We start from the raw sequence: 22020 nt of genomic DNA, 5'->3' as shown, positions 1-22020 counted from the left end.
GGCGGAGCCGTTGGAGGAGGCCAAGCGCACGCATGCGCACTGGTGGCCGTGGCCTTGGCGGGAAGCGCGGCGCTGAGGAGACAGTCGTCTTTCGTACGCTCGTGGGGGCCGGGGCCGGGGCGTGAGGGATCAGCTCAGCGCAGCGGGGAGGCAGGCTGGGGCGGCTCGGGCGTCGGTAGCTCTGTGCTGCGAGGCGAAGGGGTGCTCGCTTCTCTGACCAGGCCTGGGTTGGCTGAGGGAGGGCAGCAGCTTGATCTGTTTTTAAAAGTCCCGCTTTTTCTCGTCGCTCTTAGCTTCCCGAAACAGGGGAGGTGTGTTTTTAGCCTGCCTCAGTTCAATGGCTTAGCTTAAAACCTCAAGGAAGAGCGGTTGGGGCAGGGAACAGCAAGTGTTTGAAGTCCTTCTGTTGATATTGCTGATTGCTGTCATTATTAACCTATAACCAGAAAAAAAGGAAAGTGGTCTGTCTGACCAGGAAGGTAGGCTGCTGTTGCCTCTCAGCATCAAATAGTAATGCTTCTTCTTCCCAGAGGAAAGCCTGTGATGTTAGCTTAAAGCGATACCTTCATCAATAGATTCGCTCCCCTGAAAATAGGGACACAGGGCAACAGGTTAAGTAGCATTCCTTCTTGTTATCTCTGAAGTGGAGCTTGTGTTTGCTACTTGTAGGTGACTGAAGAAAAAGCTATCCTAGTTACTGTCTGAAACCACGGTTGGAGGAATATTTTTACAGATGTGAACACTTAAGTAATATCTTTCATTTCCCTCACTTACGCCACTCGTTCCTCTTCCAGAACAACTTTTTTCAGTTGTGTTAGTACCGTAGTTACTGGAGCTGCAGAGTCAACTAACTTGGGGAAATTAAGAGAAGTCCTTCTTTCTCTTTTTTTTTTTTTCATTTTTTTCCTAGGTTATTTTATTTGGGATCAGTTCTCATGTCTGGTTCATTCTGCAGTACTTGAAAAATTTTACCAGTCTTGGAACAGAAACATTGTGAGGGAGAAAGGTGACACTTCCACTGAGAGAAGTATCCATCAAATTTTGTTCTGTATGTATGACAGTAAATCCAGACACACACACCCATATCTTTCTTGTAAATGTAAGTAGCTCTTTGTATAAAAATATCACTGTAATTAACAATAACAACATATGTAATTTGTTGTAAATAACAACATATGTGATTTTTCATTCCATTATATACAAGTGTATTTTATTTCTAGAATGTCTTTCCATCTGTAGAACAGCACAACAACTGACAAACTACAAACTCTCCCTTTCCCTGCAGTTAGTAGCATGTGCAAAGATTTTGGCAGATATTATTCCAGAACAAAACAGGCTGTGAATTTAAAATTCATACTAGATAGCACTGAGGCAGTGTTTCAGTAATATGGTAAATCAGCTCTAGGGCTGATTTGTAGCATTTTTGTAGCCATGTGATCTGGTATAACTTACTCCTCTGAAAATATTGAGGGGGCAGCTTACTACAAGTGAGCTTTATATGTTGGATCAGGTATCATCTTGCCTCCTGCAGCTGACAGATAAACTTCCACCACAAACTTTTTCTTTTGTGCTCTGGCTAAGTCAACAAGTACACAGTCATTAACCCAGGCTTTATTCTGTTCTGATTAATACACTTCAGTAAGCATATTAATAGTTGTCAGACAATAGCCTGAGAAACTACAAGCTTGGATACTATTAGATTGGAATAAGAGGTTTTTTTTTCCCCCCTCATTTTAGTTTTAACCACTTCCTCAGTAACTCTGTTTAGAGGTACATCCCAAGAGAGGAGAGATTAATTTTCCTGCCCTATTTTTTATGATTAAAAAAAAAAAAGTGAAACATTTTGCTTATGGTATAGAGGTCTGATCTTTACATATGCCTTTGCTGCCCTTACCACTTCCTTTTCTCCTGCACCAAACTGAAAACTGTGCTAAAACCATTCATTATTTCTTTTTCTGCAAGTGGCAGGTTCTGACAGGTAACCAATCTCATACCAAGACTGAAAATCTATTTAAAAACGTGGTCGTCATCTGAGAAGAATGAGTTGCTGTAAATCTTGGCATAGCCGCTTTGCAGAAGTGAGCTGCTTTATGATAATCAAATAACATCATGCAAGGTGCTTCTTAAAAATAAATTTATTAGAACAATTGGCAGTAGGAATTAGGGCATATAAAATTCACTGGCTGGAAACCTAAGGAGGATTGAAACAGTTGTATAGTTGATTAAAAAGTACCTCCTTATGCTATCAGAAATTGTTATAAATTTCTAGCAAACTGTAGAAACAGCTTTGTGCCATCAAATAAAAATTAGAGGTAACAAATTTGGTTTTGTTTCAGCTAAATTCGTAAAATTGCCTCAAATGTCCATGAAATAAAGCCGGGCAGAACTTAATTTACAGAACCTAGACAACCCAATTTATTACTGTTGTGTCAGCTGTCCAAAACAGGTTATTCTGTTTTTGGCAAAACTTGCATACTGTCATGGTAATAAAATGGTTGAAATGGACTGGTTTGTCCTTTCCTAATGCATCTGACTGCAGTCTTTGTGTGTGCAGGTAGGGAGTGATTTTGACAGGAATCTGAATGTCAGGATGCTCAGACCAAGAGTTGTATCCGTTCTCACTGTTGAACACTGGAAAACTAGAAAACAGGTGCAACTGCACACAGCACAGTCCTACTGGCAAAGAAAAGCAGATTAAGATTTGCTTGTGGTTAAAAAGGGGAAGTGACACATTGAAAGTATCTCAAGTGGAAAGGTTTTCCTTTTAAGGTAACTTACTTTTCATCTAATCAGACTGCAGAAAATCAATAGCAGGATTAAACAAGGTACTTTCATTATTTACTGTGTTTCTCTCTTCTGGACCATGATGTAGTTTTAAAATCACTAACAATTTGGATTGATATGAATTGTAGTTACAGGAAATCCTTAATGAAGACTGAATGAGACCATCATACAATGGTGCAGCAAATCGGACTTTAGAGCTCCTAGTACTGGATCAGAAATGCTGGTCCAGTACCACTGCTATGTGATGCAAAGTTCTCTTCCAGTATAATTGCATTTTCCTGGTTCGGATTTATTTGCTTTTGACAAGTTAATTTTGCATCAGATGCCATGCCATCTGTTTGGACCCGTTATGTTTTATGTTAGCTTTTTGTTAGATCAGTTATTTTTTGTCCTCCCAAACCATGCAAAGTCAGCATGACAATGTAAAGCCAGTAAAGAAAATGCAGGATATCTGCCTACTCCTGACAAAACTTCTACAGCTGGAAGATTTTGTCCTTCACAGATGAAGAACAGTGTTTTTGGAACCAGACTCCAAGTTCTCACCCTTTTGTTGCAAGATTGCTTGATCTAATCAACTGTAGCTGATATAGCCCCAATTTTGCAAACCGTTCTGTTTGACAGATGCCTGAACCCACACAGAACCTTACTGATGTCACTGAGGCTCTGCACGAGTGCAGGATCTGTCCATCCAGAATAAATCCTTGTATCAGCACCTTCACTTTTTTTTTTTTTTTCCTTTGGCATCTACTGTTTGGGCAGTGTATGAATTGCTGTGTAAGTAGTGTGGGGAAAGCAAAATGTAATTTTAATGTGTTTTTAAGAACAAAAAGCTGATGTTAGTTGGCAGTATGCATCGCCTGTTTTGTGTTGGTTTGTTTTACATGCAGAGGATGGAATGGAACTTTGCAATAGTAAGCAGATAATTTTCAAAAGGAGAATAGGGCCTCAATTCTGCAAGTATTTAATGTTGATTTAAATGCTGCTATTCAAATGTTTGCCTCTAACCCATATTCATAAAGTTTTCTGAGGCTTACAAATGCAATTACAATATGGTTTTGAAAGCTATGCCATGAACAATAAATTTGGTATACTGTTTTTAGTTTTAAACTTCCAAAGTGTCTTAGAAGGACAGAACTCCTAATTTTGAAGCTCAGTTTGGAAAAATACTTTCATATTTATTTTACTCTGATCTTCAAAAGATTTGTTTGAGTCTGAAGATACTTGTTGTTTATTTGGTATCTCTTTGGTTTTCCCAAGTCTTAGGTCTTATGATTCCAGCCTGTACATTGTGCTGCTGTTTGCTTTCTTCTAGGTATAACAGAGAAAAACATGTTTTTATTCTCTAAAAACTACTTTGTCCCCCCCATCCCCTTAATTTCAGCATCCACTATAAACTTGCTCTTGTTTTTAATACCTCAGAACAGTGAACTTGCTTCAGTCTCTTCTGCGTGGCCTTTTTCCCCCCCCCTCGCACTTTTGAGGGAAGTTGGTTGTTACAGATGAGTTTGTTGTATCTCCTTGCATGAGCATCCTCTACTGCAGCTTTTGCTACTTGCAACATCTTTTATGTTTTTGCCCTTTTTCCGTTTTTGGCAACTAGCACTAGTTCTTTTCAGGATCCTTTCTGCTTTTCATTGTTTATTGGTTCTTTCTGTTATTGTATTATTTATCTAAAGGAATTTTGGTGGCACAAAGTATATGAAGGCACTTATGACCATAGCAGTACCGTATTTGGCAAAAGGCAAAAATAGATTGATAATAGAGTTTTATGACTCTGGAAATCACAAGTTTCTTTTCCACAGGAGGAAGTTATGGTGACCTACAGAATGTTCCTAACAGAAGAAGGAAAACTGTAAACACCTGCAAATGCTTCTTTTCAGAATGAAATTCCTACAGCTACTGTCCAGGAAATCTGGGGGACTGGAAATGCTTTTTCAAGTACATTTTTGCCAAAAGCAAGTCCAATATATGTGCCTGGCTACCTCCACTTGCCTTTATAGTAAGAAGAAAAAAGTGAATGGTTATGAACAAGTTGATCAAGAAAAATACAAGAATTTGGTCTGCTCTGTGACATCTTACAAAACCAGCGCCCAAACACCGGAGACATTATTTGAAGAAGACAATTTATTATATGGGCCAGCAAATAAACGTAGATCTCCAGTTAAAAACGTTGAAACAAAAACTCCAAAGAACTGGATTCCTCTTTTAAACCCCAACAAGAGAATTCCACTTCTGGACAGTAACTCAAACCTTCCCCTAAAAATCGGCTTACAAAAAAACAAAATACCCAGTGTTACCAGTATTCTTCAACAGACTATTCCTCCGCAGCAAGCCCTTTACCTAGAAAGATGGAAACAGAAAATGATACTGAAACTTGGGAAAGATGGTTTTGTAGAGTACACTAAAAGTAAGTCTAACCACAGTGTGATTGCAAAGTAGAATCACTAGTCTGGATAGCTGGCTGGGACATACTAGCATGGCCACTGGATCTGGCCCTGGAAGTCAAGCATTTTGAAAATCCATTCAGCTGTTTCCATTTCAGGGTGCAAAAACACATTAGAAGGGTACCTGTTATTAATGAATCTACTCTTTGTTCTAGGACCTCTAAAACTAATTCAGAATTTAGTGGGGAAACTAAAATTAGACTGTAGATGTTCTTTGTGCTTTCCTCTCTGCCTGTCCATTACGTGTCTATTTGCTAAAATCAGCAACAAATAGATATTTCCAGCTGCTCTGATTGAGCCTGTTTGCAGATGCAAATTTGTATTCTGAAATCCCATCCTGCTGTGTGTTTAGAAAACTGTATGCCTTGCTTTGTGTGCTGAAGCACTTAAGTAACCATGGGCTTTAGTATATACAGTCTTTTCTATGAAATTCCATGCATTTAGATGTTTTTATTTCATAAAACCTCCAAAGCTGACTTCCCCCAGGCTGTAGGAGTGAAAACACCATGGTGCTAAGGTGGTTGCCCTTGGGGGACAGTGGGTTGCTTCTTATAGCAAGATTGATAAATACCTCAGCACTCCTTACATAAATGATTGTGCTTTTGAAAACTGAATATGCTTTATTTATGCTCTTTTTGAGTTACTAAGCACTTCAGTGAATAAGCTTCATAGGAAAGGCTGACGTAAAAAACCTTACACAGCTATTTAAAATTAGCTGTTTCTGAATCATTTCTGCATTAAACCCTTACTCCTAAGAATTATGTCCATCCAGTGAGGGAAGAGATTTCTTCAATTCAGATGAACCAATGCAGTAGGACTAGCATGTATAGCAAACGGCTCATAAGCAGCCTAAAATAATGTTTTTAATTCATAGAGATTGGCAAATGCCTTTGAATAAACCGGAAATGAAAGATCCTATTTTGTTCTTGTATAATTAGTGAGATAAAAATCATTAATGTAAGAGATACTGATTTCACTGTTGGCACTTTTTTCTATCTTGTTCCCCTCTCCTCCTTCCATCCTGAAGCTTTCAATACAAAAAGTAGGGTTGGTTTAAGAGCTATGCTGTGTTACATCTAGTACACATGTCCATCAGGTATTATGAGTACTGTCTAAAATGTGGGTTTTCTTGGCATCTCTCTTAGATCTTTTCCTCCAAGGGAGTCTCTTTCATGCAGCTTTGGAATCTATATTTCTGTCTGAAGAGATGCCAACTAAGGGGCAAGAAGAAGACACTGCTATTTCCGGCTACTTATCAAGTGTACAACATGTCTTAAAAGATATCAGTGAAGTAAAAGCTCTGGAAAGTGCAGTTCGGCATGAGACTCTTCAATATCTGGGCCTGGTAGACTGCGTGGCTAAGTATCGGTGAGATATTGATCCTCTAAGAAACCCAAAAACGTCAACATTGTTTGCTGTTGTGTGGTTTATGGGAGGGTGTGTTTCAAGCTGAAGCGGGTGTTTGGTGAGCTCTGGGGGAAAAGCGTGAAGATCGCTAAGAGAGGCAAAATGGATGAGCTCAGAGGTGAATCTGATGTCAGAAGTGCTGCTGTTCCTTGTGGAGGATTCCCTATTGGAGCAGGGTATGAGCAGCGCGGGGTTAAGTGAGGCTCTGCAGTTGCCAAGAACTTCAACTGGTATTAGTAAGTCTTGGTTTCTGATATCTAAACTACCAGTGCAGAAGAGATTTGATTAGACTGGGTACGATAATGGGCAAAATGTCGTTGGGATGAAGCAGGGTGAGTGTGAAATGCCTTTCTTTGGTGCCATGTCTTATTTCTTATTGTGACTAAACTTAAGCTAAAACATTGTCCTCTCTTGTTGTGTTACAAAGAGGCCAGTTATGTGTGATCGACTGGAAGACTTCAGAGAAATCAAAGCCATCTCTGCAGAACACTTTTGACAACCCATTACAGGTTGCAGCATATATTGGAGCCATAAATCATGACGTTAACTATGACTTCCAGGTAAGCAGGCCTGCTACCTGCCAAGACAAGCAGCAGCACTGGTGTTATTTTCATTTCTCCCCACTGACTGACTTCAGACATGTGCTATCCATCACACAACTATTGGTAGGATTTGTACACTTGTACAAGGCAGCCCAGCCTTAGATCGGGTTAAGCTGCCGTAGAACTGCACTCTAAAATAACTCCACTACTCTTGCTACTCTTGTTGCCTTTGCTTGTCAGTAGCATGTTGTCATTGGTTTTAAGGGAATTCCTGCTCAGTGGGAACTATGGGTGCTCAGTGTCTTGGGAAGTCAGATGAATTTACGGTGAGGACTCTGCTTGTGGCAGTCCCCTCTGCTTTGTCCTGAATGTTTTGGCTTGTGTCAGGAGTAGGAAAGAGGAAGAGAGGAAATGAAAAAGAAGAACATGCAGACGGGGAAACGGGACAGGAGTGCATTCCTCACCTCATGTGTTGCTTTATCCCACTAGCAAGTGAAGGATTAAATTATTTACTTCCTCAGAGTGTTAGGAAACTGTAGAGTGCTTCCTCAGAGGAAAAGAATGAGCTGTCAATCAATCACTTAATCAGTAAACAGTGGAACAATGTTTTAAAAGACTCCAAAGGCAAGACTCCTACTGGACCTGAGGGATTGTTATTTCAATACAAAGCCGTGAAGGGGGAAAATTTAAAGCAGGAGAGAGAAGGGTAATTCATAGATTTTACAAAGGACTTTTCTAGAATAAGAAAGAGATTAGTACGCATGAGCACTTAACAGGCATGATCCTTATGCAGTGAAATATGCAGGGTTCTGTTAGCAACCTTCTGTCCCCCACTGCTTCACCCTTGGTGGTTGTTTGGGGTTTGAGTTAGGGCTTTTTGTCAGGCATCAAAGATGTCAGAACATACATAAGTATTTCTATTCAGACTGATGCCGGAATTGTGTCAATCTGATTATATCATCCCAAGCAAAACCTCATCACTTGGTAGCAATTTTACGTGCACCTGGAAGATGTAAATAGACCCTACGATTCAGAGTTTGAACCCTACAGTTTCCACTAAGGTCAATGAGACCTTTGGACTCTCGGCATTTGAATATTAGTCTCCAAGTATTTTATTGTGAATTATTGCTCTTTTTTGTTTCCCTCTTTCTTATTTAAGATATGTTAAACTGAAGTTTTGCAATGAAGTTTAGTCTTTAGAAGCGTTGACTGAAGTTGCATATTAATGTTGAATTTCTGACAGCATCTTGTTTTTCACTGTAGGTTAGTTGTGGACTCATTGTGGTTGCCTATAAGAATGGCTCCCCTGCACATCCACATTTCATGGATCCAGATCTGTGCTCTCAGTACTGGAATAAATGGCTTCTGCGCCTTGAGGAATACATGGAAAGAAACTGATCCAAACTAAGCTATACAAAGGCGAGCAGTCTGAACACGGAGCCAAAGCACTTTCTTCTAATCTCATCTTCCATTTTAATACATATTCTTTTTTTGAACAATCTGGGCTAGTTTCTTTATCAGTTTTTTTCTCCTTAAAAAAAAAAAAAGTAATTGGAACAGGGAATATTTATTTGCCTATGTTGTAGGTGACTTAGGTGGACCTGTTAAGACAATGCAGACTTAACTGATCCCTATTTTTCCACACAAACAGTTTATACCATCAATATGAAAGTTTCTGTAATCTGAAAGATTTAAATAAAACTGTTCAGTAAAAATCATCCTTCTTTTGTCATTTTTGAGAAAAAAGCCGTTGCAGAACCAAGACTCTGGAAGTGAAATTGCTTTTGAACTAAAGCAAAAGGACATTTGTGGTGTCTGAGCTGAGAGAAATGCAAACAATAAATGAATATAGTAGACTGAGTTGGCTGGTTGACTGGTTGGCTATTAAGCCAGTCTTGCTAACCTCAGAGGTACCTATTAACAGATTTTTACTATTTGTGATTTTCTTGCAGCAACAACCGGAAAAAACTGTGCTAAGAATTATAACCAAAGCTCTCATAAGTAATTACTGAAAATGCTAAGGCGGATTGGCCATTTAACAAAAGTGGCTCAGCAAGAGAGGAACAGAATTGTAGCTGATACACTTAGAAATTTCCCTTGTGTTCTGAAAGGCAGGAGACTTCCACGCTTGCAGTGGCTCCTCCTGCAGGCCGCTCCTCTTAACAGCCTGCAGTAACCCACACAGAAGAAAGGTGAGCGTAAATGGGCCTTTGTACCTGAGGCTGTGAGTTTACAATAAGCTCTGTGCAGGCCAATTCTGTGGCCGTCTGGAGCGCTCTCGACTTCGCTGTGGTCTGTGTAGACAAGAAGCCTACCCAAGTGGAACTATCTATCTGCAGTGTCAGGTTATAGCATTTGCCAATGCCAGTAAGTTTCTTTATTGCAGCAGGTTTGTGACTTTGAAGCTGGGCCTTCTTAGGAACGAAGAGCTGCTGATAGTTTCTTCAGAGTAATAAGTTTATGAATAAATGTCCTAAAACAGAAGAGTTACTTTTGAAGCTTATTTCATAAAATAAGTCTGTAGACAGAATACACTTTGGTGTCAGGTGGTATTGCTTTGTGTGTTGTATTCATAGGAAATTTTTTTCTTCCCCTCTTTGTTTTCTCTGAATTGTACGTATGCGCTTTCCTAATATCTGAGGATTATGTATAAAAATACAACTAACCCATAAATTTCAAGAAGATTAACTAGAACAGTGTCTAAAAAACAATGGGCGGGCTTGCTGCTGAAGAGACTTAGTCCTTTGTAGTGTTTAATCTTCAGCTCTTCTAGGGCAGTAACTGTGGAAATCTGTGCAGTAAAACCTTGTTAGTTATAGCAGTACTTGCTTATTCAAATCCTCCTCTGGTGATGGTGCGATTACTCTATGCTTAATTAGATAAGACTTCTAACTAAAAAGACTCGCATGGAGTCCAGAATCAGGCTGTGTGAGGTCTACCTGTTTTGCAAATAGGTCCCCACTACACCAAATTTTAATAAGTGGGTTGTTTAACATCACTGAACGCTGTCAGTGTTCTGCAAAAGATAACTCCATAGATATAAAGCAGGCAGGCAGAAGCAGGAGATGACAAAATGTGCTGAATTCCTCCCCGTGTTGATTGGAACCGGATCAATCATGAGAGTATGGAACAGTTGGCTAACATTTGGGTGAATTGCCTTGTTCATCAGTGTGTCCCTACAGATGCAGGATTTCCCGCAGCCATGTAGCATTTCAGCCTAGTTCTCCCTCCTGGCAAACAAGGAGAAATCTGGAGCCTGGGCTGTGCAGGCACCTCTTTGCTTCACCTCTGTTCATTTGTTTAACAAAAGCCTTCTCTCTGAGAAGGCAGCTTCTCTCACAAGCCATACCAGTCTGTGAACCTCTCTCTCTCTCTCTTTCTCTCTCTCTCTCTCTCTCTCTCTCTCTCTAAGCCTGAAGACCAGCCAGGGAGCCTTTGAATACGGTATCACTGTAAGGTACTGCTGTCTAGTACTTCTGAAAATCTGGCTGCCTCCTTGTGTGAGCTCTCTGGAACATCTGTGTAGCGTCCTAAGCTATTACCACCAACCCATAAGAGATTTGGCAGATTGCCACTGCCATGCAAACTAGCATCTTTGCTCAAACCCACTTCATTACCAGTTTAAACTAACCTGCCAGACTGTTAAATTGATGTGCCCAAGGCATTTGCTACAGAGAGCATCTGACCTCTGCAGAAAAGCCAGCCAACCATGGAAGTTAGTCCAGCTACAGCAGCAAGCATTGCCTGAGCTGTGCTGGCCATCAAAAGTGGTTTTTCTTCTGTTATGTGCTGCTTTGTTCTGGTGCTGCAAATGGTCTTTGACTGAAATTGGGTAGCTGGCCCACCTTGATCTGTCTGCAGTTCCTTCAGTGGAGACATGCTTTTGCAGTGATGTTGGAGGGACTCAAAAATCACTGTATGCTACAGGAGACAAAAAAAGTTATACGGATGTGTCTCTAGTTAGATAGGTGAGGAGGGTTTCTGCTTCAACTCCACTGCTGCAGTTCAAGGGCTGAGAGTTCAGAAGTGTTGAGTGTGAATCCTTTGCAGTTGGGTGCACTTTGGTCGCTTTGCTCAGACGGACTCTGTTGAACAGGCCCAGCTAGGTGCTGAGCTCAACAACCAGTGTCATGCCTGAGACCTTACTGAGCAGGTTTTAGGGGAGTCTCACCGGTACAATTGGCTGAACCAGAAGTTAACGCTTGTCCTTAGCCAGACAATTTTGTCGACGTATTTGCAAGCATGCAAGCTTCGCTCAGCGTGAGCAACCTCCCATTTATACTACTCAGTTATAACGGCACAATCTCAGAAGACCTGAGGGCTAGTGCATAAGCTATAGTCAGTTTTACAAAGTAAGCATCTTCTACTTTACCTCAGACACTTTTATTTTTCCCATGGACTTTCCATTTATTAAAGTATTCTGCAAACTCTCCTGTTACATAGGATGACAAGCTGAGCCTTTACACAGTAGCATCACTTTATTATCAATGTTTTCAAGGTCCCAAGCACCCACAGTTCTGTTGAATAAAATAGTATCATTAGAAATGCTTAAAAAAAAAAAAAAAACTAAAAGCTATTCCCCACAAGAGCCCAAGCAGACGTCTGTATAAGACAGAGGCAAATTGAAAAGATTTTTTTGATTCTTACAAAGACACCCCAAATCTATCATTTTAATTATAATGATTATGAAGGTAGTGGCCATGACTCTGCATTTCAGGTCGAGTAACTTTTCAGCTTTTCTTTTAATGTCTACAGAACGCAGCACATCTTCCCCAAACGTACAGCTTTATTTTGAGCACAAAATGCACCTGGGGGACTTTATAAGTAAATCCATTCATTATTCTGTATTTAAATCAATTAGAAACCTGTTTAGCAGCTGTGTCCATTAAGATAAGAGACGAACAAACAACATGTGCTTGGACCAGCGTAACTTGTGCTTGCTGAGGACGTTACCACCCTACCCTGTCTGTCCTGATACAGCCAAGTGCCCAGTCAGGGCCACAGCAGCTCAGCAGCATCTAAAGCATCCTCAAGTGTGTCAGAAGGTCTCGGTGACGGCAGTTAGGAACACCCCGCTCTCCAGGGTTTTTTAGTCACTAAATCTGCTCTTGATCCTCCCTGTCTTGGTTCTCCTGGGTCGACAGGAGCTGGAACAGGGATGCAGGGGAGTCCTAAAAGCACAGAGACATACTACCGCTCCCTCATCATCATCACTGCCGCTTTGCCTTGCAGCACCGTTCGCACCGAAAGCCTTCTCAGCCAAGAGGGACTGAAAACTAGAGGCCAGATTCACACACAGTTTTGCACCGATCTCATGAGGCAGAGGCAGCCCAGGGCTCACTCCTAACTAACTAACTGCTTCGCGCTGCTTTGTCGTGTTAGTGAACAGGCACTTGATAGTTCATTAAGAAGGGGGGGGGGGGAAATCCCAAAATACACACACGCACATGCGCGCACACACACACACACACACGCACCATAAAATACACATAAAATTGCATGTCATCATGACAGATAATACATATCTTCAAGTCATTAAAGTGGTTTCTTTGGGTTTCTGGCTTGATATCGATGTAGATTAAAGGAATGTAGTAGTAATCCCCAAAATAAGCCTGACAAGTCCAGGCGAGTCAGAGTTAAGGTCACATTTAAATCTAAACATGATAAAATAAGTTCACAGCTTAAAGTACCTAAAACATGACCAAAACTCTGCCCTGGAATAATGTCACTACCTGGAAGAGAAAGTGTAGGAGAGAAAAATTCTGCATCCTTAAAAAAAAAAAAAAAAATCTGTTTCAGCACATCTTGGATTACAGATCCATAAATCATGAGTTTACTGCCCAGGTAGGCAGAGTTAGGATTCGTTGTGCATTTAAACTTCATTTACTGAGACTATGCATTCCTATCGTTAAGACCATTTTAATTATTTTTTCATCTGAGAACAACGTAATAGTAGCTGCTCCTGCGTGGTACTTTCTACCCAAAGCTCTTTGGGGTGATGCATTGGGGAAAGGTGAAATTATTTGTCTGTGGCCACTCAGCCGGGTGGTAGAGCTGAAATAGAAAACCGGTTGCCTGAATGCCACGCTAGCAAATTCTCCGTTAACTAGGTGACATAGCCTCTTCCAAGCTTTCCATTTTTTTGACCAAAAAACATCCGATGTTTGCATCATACACGGGAACGTTTCTTTCAGGTTGAGGTTCTGTCAACATCAATAGAGTCCCATTAACAAAAAGCATCCCTGCTATTTCAGGGATTTCTTTCAAAACTGTTTTTTTAAAAAAAATAATATATATATATAGTCCTACGTGTAAACTTCATTCCTTTAGACCACTATAATCCACTGCGTTATTCATCTTTGTCATCTTCTTTGGAGTTCCTCTGCAGGACAGGGCTCAGTTTGTTTTGCAAAACTGCCGCAAGTTTTTTTGAGGTTTTTTTCAGGAAAGCACTTCCGGGGTGAACATTACTAACATGCAGATATAGGTCCTCTTGCGTAGGGCCCGTGTAGCCACAATCTTCGCACACATAGAGTTTATCTCGCCTCTGTTTGTAGGCGTATTGCTGCTGCACTCCGTGGATCTTCTTGAGATGGGACTCCAGAGAACACCGCTGGGTAAACGCTTTGTTGCAAACCTCACATTTGTAAGGACGAATTCCTACAAGATTAAAAGACAGCAATCATCATTTGGATTTAAATTCATTATAGCCCCCTAGGGAATCAACAGAGAACAAGGCTCGGTCATATTAGATATGGAGCAAATGCACAGCTACACCCCAAGGAACCGTCTGTCTAAATAAAATATATTACTTCTTTTAGACTAAGAGTTTCAGAAATGGGTTCATATATTTCGGAACCTAGAAATGTTGCAAAGAGGCTTAAGTAGATGCCAAATATAACAGATGCCCACCAAAGCTTTGGTCCTGAAGAAGAAACCATTAGCAACTCTTGCAAAACGCACTGCTTTAAAGCCCTCTTGGAGTCCTGCGATTAGGTAAAACTGTCCGTTCCAGCTCACCTTTCATTTCGTTTTCTTCTAGCGACTGAGCTCTTGTCTCTCAGTAAGTTCTTAATATTTTGCTCGCAGAGAGCAAAGCTTAATAACGCCGCAGTGAAGGGCTGCCAGACATGAACATACAATGATAAAACTAATTCAAATGAGTGCTAGTGCTTTCGCACAGTGTAGTTTTAATTATTGTCACTACACACGCCAAATCTAGAAAACAAGGGCATTAAGACGAAAAAAAAATATGCATGTATGTCTTCAACAGGGGACGAAGGGGCTGGCTTCTGATTTGAAAGCCTGAGCAGTTCCATTTAGTACAGTCAACCAACATTATCATACGTACCAAGGAATAAACAGTATCCGTTTTACCAGAAATCAGCACAGAGTTAACAGCAGCAACAACAACAGCCCCCTGATACTTCACTGACAAATAGTCGAGGGTTTATCGACACTGGAAAAAAACTAAGGCAATTGGGATTTTTCCGTACTACAGAGTAGGTTAGTAGGTTTTTCAAGGACAGAGCAGCCTTAAAATGGATGCAATTTCATACTTAAAACCCTGGTTTTGCAATGAGAGGCAAAATGCGTGCAAGATCAGAGCTATGGTGAGTAACAGCCAGACAAAAAAGGGAGAAGCACACACGCTCCTATAGATGGTTCATAACTTTGTAATTGAATTACGTCAAGTTTACCGCTCAGGGCTGATCTTTTTACCAGAAATCCAAACTAATTAGAGGTTGCAATAGGAAGAATCTTGACTGCATTTTGCAAGTCTTAAAAAAGGAGTTTATTCCAGTGTCCTGGCTCAAACAATCATGACTAAAAAGTTATTTTCCTAGCATCTACTGCTGTCAGACTGCTTCAACGACTTAAATTAGATTAAACTGCAATTCGAGAGCGATTCTGGAGCTTTGTTAGCATTCACACGCAAAAGTTTACCTTTTGTGAATAATATTTGGGGGGCAGCTTCATGCTCAGCTTGAGTCAAGTTAAATCTTCGCTGCCACAGACTCCCGATGCCCATCGGGCTTCATAGGCACCGGTGGCAGCACAGGAGAGGGTTAGCCCATCAGGCCAGGAAGGCTGGGTCTCTCCCTTTCCAGCACCAGCCTAGGCTTAGATCAGCATCAGCAATCCAGCCGGCGGGAACCGTGCCTTCCCATTGCTTTGGAATTATTTTAAAACACAAATTTTGCTGTCGATATTATTTTTTAACATTTAACTCTGCTCATGCCGTGAAACCGGTTGGGCGTATTTGGCTTTCAGGTCCTCTGATGCTACCAGACCGTTGCAAAGTCTGGTCACAACCACCGCAGAATACTCGTGCTAGCTAACTGTTCCCACTGGAGTACCAAAATTCAAGAAAGCACATGGACGCGAGCGACTGCTGCTACATAATAAAGCCCACGCTGCCACGTTCAGCCCCAGTTTGACTTCTTTTTAATAGTCACACAAAGCCCAGCTTTGCTGAACAACAATAAATTGCAGCATCAAAATCCACTGCTTTCAAAGATGCCTCGTATCAGCCTGGAAAAGCCACGTGCCAAAGACAGGACGCTACGCCCTGAGCATCTCTGCACCGAGGAAGACGCTACCTGGACAACCTGCACCCGCCTGAATTGCCCTGACCTGAAAAAGCATTGGACTATCTGCAAGGGCAGTGAAAGCAGAGCGGAGCGGAGCAATCAGGCACGATACTGAGGGAACATATCCAACGTGAAAGGCAAAACCGAGAAGGAAAAGCACCGGCTTCGCTCAGGAAAATACGCCACACGTTCATCTTGTCTTAGACGAGAGAGGAGGAATAGTGAAGTCAGGTTTCTTTCAGTAAATTGTGGGGCAATTTAACCATACGAGTCACATCTCCAGCACAGTAGGTTTTCACCCCTGTCCAGCAGAAAGATCCTTCTCCTTTGCTTCTGTGGTTTTCCAAAATCAGTTGCAATCCTGCAGGGTGAATTCAAGTCTACCAGCCATAGCATATCTATTTTTACCTTCTGTTCACAGACCCCCCCCTTGGAGTTAGTTTATGAATCTCAAAGAAATATGTGACAGGTTGAAAAAAAAAACAACACTTCTTCCAGAAGCACATACTCTCTGCAGTTTAGACAAACTCCGAGGCAGTTCCCTGCTCACATCCAGATTTCCTTCCCCCATGAAAGCTACCGTGGCACTTTGCAAACAGAGCAAAACAGACCCAAACGCTGGCTCTGGCCACTGGTTTTGCATCAAAATAGGTGTCGAGGTTTACGGGAAATCTATTGCTAAGAAATAATTTGCATCTACCGACAGAGTTGCTGAACCTCTGTCTGGGAACCCGGTTGATTGTGGCTGATCCCCTAAGCAGAGAGAAGGGATACTGCAGAGCAATCCCAATTATTCCGTGGGTTTTGTAGGAAACTGGAAACCTGGGAAGTTGGAGGACACCCAGCACATGCAATGGAGAGCATCTCCCGGGTGCTTCGCAGGGCAAATTAAAAGCCTCCCAAACATAGGCAGCTGCCTTATTAAAGAGCGTCTTGTTTGGGGAGGATGGAGTTGACATGTATTTAAGCCAGCACTTCAAATAGAAAAAACAAAAAACAAAAAAAAAAGGCAAAAAGGCAAAAAGGCAGCCTTCTCCCTGCCCGGTTAGTACAAGCATTTCTATAACCAGTGAAATGGATTTGAGGTGGACCGGAGCAGGGAAGAAACGGGGAGCAGCCGGGGCTAATGACTGCCAATCGCACCCTTTGAGCCAGAAGAGGACATTTGTCTTTAGCCCTGGGTGTTCACTTCAACTTTGTCCGCAGGTTTATACAAGCTCATCTGAACCTGCGTGAACCCTTCTTCCAATTTTGGAAATGGTTTGCTGTGACATTTAGAAGGAGTATAGCCCTTCAGATCTGATTTTTAAAAAGGTGCAAGGGCAAGAAAGCCAAAACAGAGTCATACAAACTCCTCATTACATTTCCTGCATTTCTTCAGTTCTTGCAATTCCTGCACACAGGCCCAGAAACCGCCCCCGTACCTCCTGCTCGCTCCATGGGGATTCAGCGCACGGGGCAAATGAAAGTCGAATGGGTTGTCTAGTTTCCCTAAAGAAGCTCGAGGCGCAGCAGAAACCACACTCTGGTTTCTTCAGAGGGTGCCAAAATCAAACCACAGAATGGCCCACAGTGAAGGTTTACCAAAAAAAACCAAGAAACAAAAAACTGCTCCTCATTTCCTCTAGAGGGCAAAGCATTTTCGTTGAACGCGTGCAGGCACTCACTGGTACATGCTCAGCCCTCGATAATCCGTGGTGGATTATCCCGATGACATGGGAGATAGCTCCACCAGCAATCCAGCTCTCCAGGTTTGCTGGCCAAGGCAAGGCAGCACCCAGGCACGATTACAGTGGAGCTGGGTATAAGCCCGTGCACCCACATGGCTTCACATGGATTTCATTAGTTCTCCTCATATTTCATTAATTCCAGGAGTTTATCTGTTCACAGACTCATGATTCTTCCTTTTCTCCGTTACAACCCCATTCCTTTTTGCAAATGTTTCCCTGAGCGTTGTCTTATCATCGTGTCGGGTTACCCTCATCCCCCCACCTTGGCCCCATCTCACCCCTTCTCCCACCCTTGGCTACTCCGAATAGCCCAGGGCCGTCTGCAAAATGCTTTGGTAAAGCATGCTCACCAGTATGGGTCCGGACATGCCTCTTCAGATCAAAGGTGTCGTTGAAGCCTTTCCCGCAGAAGGTGCACAAGTGTCTCTTCACCTGGCTGTGACACTTGATGTGACGGTTGAGCATGCGCTGCAGACGAAAGCCTTTGCCACACAGCTCACAGCTGTGCATTGCAGCATCGTTGCAGGTGCCAGTGGTGAACTAGGAAACGGAACAGCACTGGGTGAGGAGGTATCGACATGGCAAAAAAGACTGACACCCCCCCTCAAAAAAAAGGAGGAGGGCTTGCTCATAGCTTCATGAAAAAATCCTTGGGATAAATTCAAAACGAGAAGTGAAAATATTCAGGAGACACTCTTCCTGGGTGACTTCTTCACACCTCCCTTGCAATAAGGCATCCAGGACAGACTTCAGCCTGACCCAGGTCTACTGAGGGAGCAAGTGGGCTGTGATGCCCAAGGAGCATCACACTCAATCGCGTGCACACAAGGGGTCATGGCTAAGGAGCGGCCATCTATCCACCAGCTCTTCTCCCTCTTGCAAGCTGTGTCTGCTGGGAGCACCACCCTTGCTCGAAGAGTAAAACCATCCCACCCCATCTAACCATGACACCACGTTCCTGCGTGGCCGTTCCTCCTCGCGCAACATCCAACAGCCCAAGACATGACAGAAAACGGTAGAAAGATCCACAGTGTCCCGTGTGACCTTCTCAGGATGCCTTGCTCCTACTGACTGTGCACACAGGCACACGGAGAAATGCCCATGGCTCGGCTGGTGGCCTTAGCTGTTATGTGGGCACCTGTTAATGTCTACTGGCAAACTTGACTTCAGCAGTTCAAACAGAGACCACGCACTGGATGCCTTACAGAGACATGGACCCTCATCAAACTACGTACTTCAGCACACGGGCTTAGGCTATGATCAGCTGTCCTTAGGGCCACATCCGCACAGGTTCATGCATTCAGATAATATCCCGAACAGGGACTGGAGGCCCTGCCTGGCCTGAGAAGATTGCACCAAGGTAACGAAAAGATCCAGCCCCAGAGGCATGACTGCCCCACGCCTGTATGCCTTCATTACTTATACTTCTAGCTAGTAATGGACACTGAATGCATACCTAGAAAACCAACCAGCAGTCAAAAATCATGCCACTGCCATCGCTGCCAAAGGGACCTCCTGCCTCGGCAAACGCCAGGGGCCAACAGACCAACTGCAGAGAGCAACAACCGAGGTGCGGGCACACGTCCCCTGCCACCGACTGCCCGGGGACACAAGCCCCAGCGGACAGGAGGGGACCACAGCAGAGGGAGACCATATCATCCACCACCGCAGCTGTTTGCCCAGCAAAGGTGAGTCACAGCCCCGTAGATTGTGCCCAAAGCATTCCTACATGCAACCACGGTCTGGGCCAACTTTTAAAAAAAGAAAAAAAAAAAAGCTTCCTTCGAGACCGGCGTAGCTTTTCCACACCTCTAAGTTCATGGTTTCCCACTAAGGACTTCCCTGGAAATGTTGCCCCTGAAGATTTTTCACACCCCCCCCCAAAAAAAAAGGTTAAGGGTGGTTTTGACTGTGAAGGTAAACTTGGTTAGTCAACCCAAAGCGATGCTGCATTGACTCAGCAGAGACTGGGACAACGGCGCCAGTCGGTTTGTCTCCCTCGCCTGTTAGTTAACGTCAGCGCGTCAGTACGGGTTAATCTCTTCGTTCTCGATTCTAATACCAAAAATATCGCGCTGACACCATTACCTAACTTCACTAAGAGACACTGATGATTCAGCTCCTGGGAAGAGCATCTCTCATACGGAAGGCCTTATGTTTGGAGTATGCAAATAGCCAGCTATTATTTTAATTAATGGCATAGCTGACATGCTCACTACTACTAGCTGTTAGAGCCAGGCGAAAGAAAACAGCAGCATACACACGTCATTGGCGCTTGCGATGCTTTTGGCACATTTCTGGGGCATTCTTAGAAAACTTAACTCTGCACAAACGAGGTTACCAAAACAGATTTCTTCCTGGCCTTCACCACGATTTTCGCTAATAGCACAGATCAAAATATAAGAAGCAGGCTTAAGTAAAAGAGCGAGAAAAAGTAGGAAGAAATCCCAGCAGAACGCTCAAAGTTTGGGTGAAAAGTAATCCTAAATTCCTAGGTTGTCTTGCCTGAATGTGCTTCGTCTCCGGCACCAACTCTGTAAAACCAGGGCTTTGAGCATTGCTTGTTGTCAGACCCAAAGCAGACACAAAGCATTTCTGGTCGAGCAATGAAGCAAGCTCTTCATGCAGAAAGGAGTAAGTGTTGGGTTTGTTTTTCCTGAAGAGCCAGGTATTTCTCTTGACCCCCCCCTCCTTATTATTAATGAAGCAATGCTATCAGAAATGGTTTGTAAAGGAAAGAAGAAGAAAAAAACCCAAGCTAGCTGCAAAACAACATGTGAAGCTGGGAGGAGCAGCAAACTGGAAAATGTCTATCAGGCAGCAGGTAGGACTCCACCTCACTGTGGCCATGTTTATAACCAGAGTAAAAATGTATTAATCACAAGATTACTAACCTGACGGCTAAAACACAGGCAGTGGGAATTTTTACAGCGCCATCCAGCAAAACAACAGCTAGGATCTAACGATGCGTTAAGTAGTCACTGGCAAAACACATCTCTTATTTGGTAGCACAGAGGTGGCCTGCGGACCTGATGCCACCTCTGTTAAGGAGAATCCTTGATGTCCATAGGAGCTGGACAGGGTCCTGTGCTGTGCTTTCTCCTCCCACCCCACGTGCACCACCACCCTTTGAGGGAGGCTTGATGGCTGGGCATGGTGAAGAGCCCGTGATCCATTTGCCTTCCCAGCCTTTGGAGGGAACCACTGCTCTGTCTTCCCCAGGTATGGAAAAGGACCTTTTCCTAGCTGCTGTACTGATAAGTCAAGAGGGTTAAGGGGACTGGGGGAAAAATACACTGCAGACCTCTTGGCTGAGTGCTTGGCCACGACCTAGAAGAAGGCCTTTCAAGGAGGCCCTGTGTTACGTAGGAGATCCACCCACACATTGTGGGGCTTGCCTCCTAGCTGCCAGAGCTGGTCCTTCCTGGATGGGTTCAGCTCTCCTGCAGGATGGGAGCCAAGCAGGGCCAACCTCCTCCATGATGTACCATCACTGGAAGATGATGGTACATCACGGAGGAGGTTGACCCTGCTGCTGCCATCCTACATCTAGCTCTCCCCAGCTGCCCCGGCAGGCACTGATCTCAGCTTCTGGGGTGGGCACTGTCACCTCCAACACAAGGTGCACACAAGACGCTGGGGCATCAGGCTGCATGTTGAGGAAGAGGAGGGGGGCTTCCAGCGAAGCGAACGCAGACCAAACTGCGTTTCCCCCAAAGTTGTGGCAAGGCGTCAAGGCCGCGCTCTGGCCGCGGGGGCCGAGGGCGCGCGGGGCCCTTACCTTGATCTTCGACCTGACCGCCGGGCGCTTCACGGCCAGGTCCAGCAGCATCCCGCCGGCGGCGCCCGGGCTGGCGACGGTGGCGGCAGGCTGGGGCGTCGGGGGGCCGCCGGGCTCCGCTTCCCTGGTGCCGCTGCTCCCGCTGCTCTCCAGGCTGCAGCTGTCTTCGTAGCCGAGGAGCGCGCAGCCCAGGCCGCCTGCAGCGGGTGCGGAGGAGGAGGAAGAGGAGGAGGAGGGTCGGGGGGAGGAAGAAAGAGGCGCGGGGCAAGCCGCGGCAGGAGGCGAGGGGGCGGCGGGGCCCGGCGGCGCGGCGCTGTTTAACCTGCGGGCGGGCCCGGGCGGCGGGGGAGGCTCCCCCGGGCTCGCGCTGCAATCGGAAACTCAAACACGAACGGTCCCAAAGTTCAAACAACCCAGCTCCGCCGCCTTCCCGTTATACCCCGGGCAAGGGCAGGCGAGGAGGAGGAGGAGGCGGCAGGAAGGGGTTGGGGGGGGGAGAGGCCAAGGGGACATTACCCCCCACACACACACACACACACCCGCCCCCGCCGCAAGCCCTTTTCTTCCTCTTCTTCCCCCGACCTTTCTCATGCAAACGAGGTTTCCCACCTTTGCGGGGCTCCCTGGACGGGGGAGGGGGGGGGGGACGGTGCGGGGCGCCGAGCAGGGGCTACCTGCAAGGGGCCCCGGCGTTGTGTCCCCCCCCCAACCACCGCCACCGCCGCCCCGCCGCGCCTA

General features: G+C 44.2%; 2 protein-coding genes across 6 annotated transcripts; one reads left to right on the top strand and one right to left on the bottom strand.

Moving 5' to 3' along the window:
• Positions 1-7: 7 nt before the first annotated feature.
• On the top strand, positions 8-8678 carry MGME1 (mitochondrial genome maintenance exonuclease 1). 5 transcript variants are annotated; one of them, XM_026089871.1, is made up of 8 exons: positions 11-93; positions 911-1099; positions 1963-2116; positions 2555-2769; positions 4587-5191; positions 6374-6596; positions 7063-7195; positions 8441-8678. In XM_026089871.1, exons 5-8 carry the CDS (start codon positions 4651-4653, stop codon positions 8573-8575), a joined length of 1032 nt encoding a protein of 343 aa, XP_025945656.1. In that variant the 5' UTR covers positions 11-93; positions 911-1099; positions 1963-2116; positions 2555-2769; positions 4587-4650; the 3' UTR covers positions 8576-8678. The 5 variants fall into 5 exon arrangements, with proteins under 5 accessions (XP_025945659.1, XP_025945656.1, XP_025945658.1 ...); XM_026089873.1 differs by lacking the exons at positions 1963-2116; positions 2555-2769 and adding an exon at positions 3406-3558; XM_026089872.1 differs by lacking the exon at positions 2555-2769.
• Positions 8679-13428: 4750 nt separating this feature from the next.
• On the bottom strand, positions 13429-21476 carry OVOL2 (ovo like zinc finger 2). The gene is made up of 3 exons (XM_026089875.1): positions 21283-21476; positions 17852-18041; positions 13429-13837 (listed from the first exon to the last, which is right to left on the bottom strand). The coding sequence occupies exons 1-3, from the start codon at positions 21331-21333 to the stop codon at positions 13527-13529; spliced, it is 552 nt and encodes a 183-aa protein (XP_025945660.1). The 5' UTR covers positions 21334-21476; the 3' UTR covers positions 13429-13526.
• Between the last annotated feature and the right edge of the window lie 544 nt (positions 21477-22020).

Source organism: Apteryx rowi, unplaced genomic scaffold, assembly GCF_003343035.1.
Source record: "Apteryx rowi isolate R43461 unplaced genomic scaffold, aptRow1 scaffold_832, whole genome shotgun sequence".
Taxonomy (NCBI): Eukaryota; Metazoa; Chordata; class Aves; order Apterygiformes; family Apterygidae; genus Apteryx; species Apteryx rowi.
The sequence above is the reverse complement of the archived record's forward strand: the minus strand, read 5'-3'. Positions and strand labels throughout refer to the sequence as shown.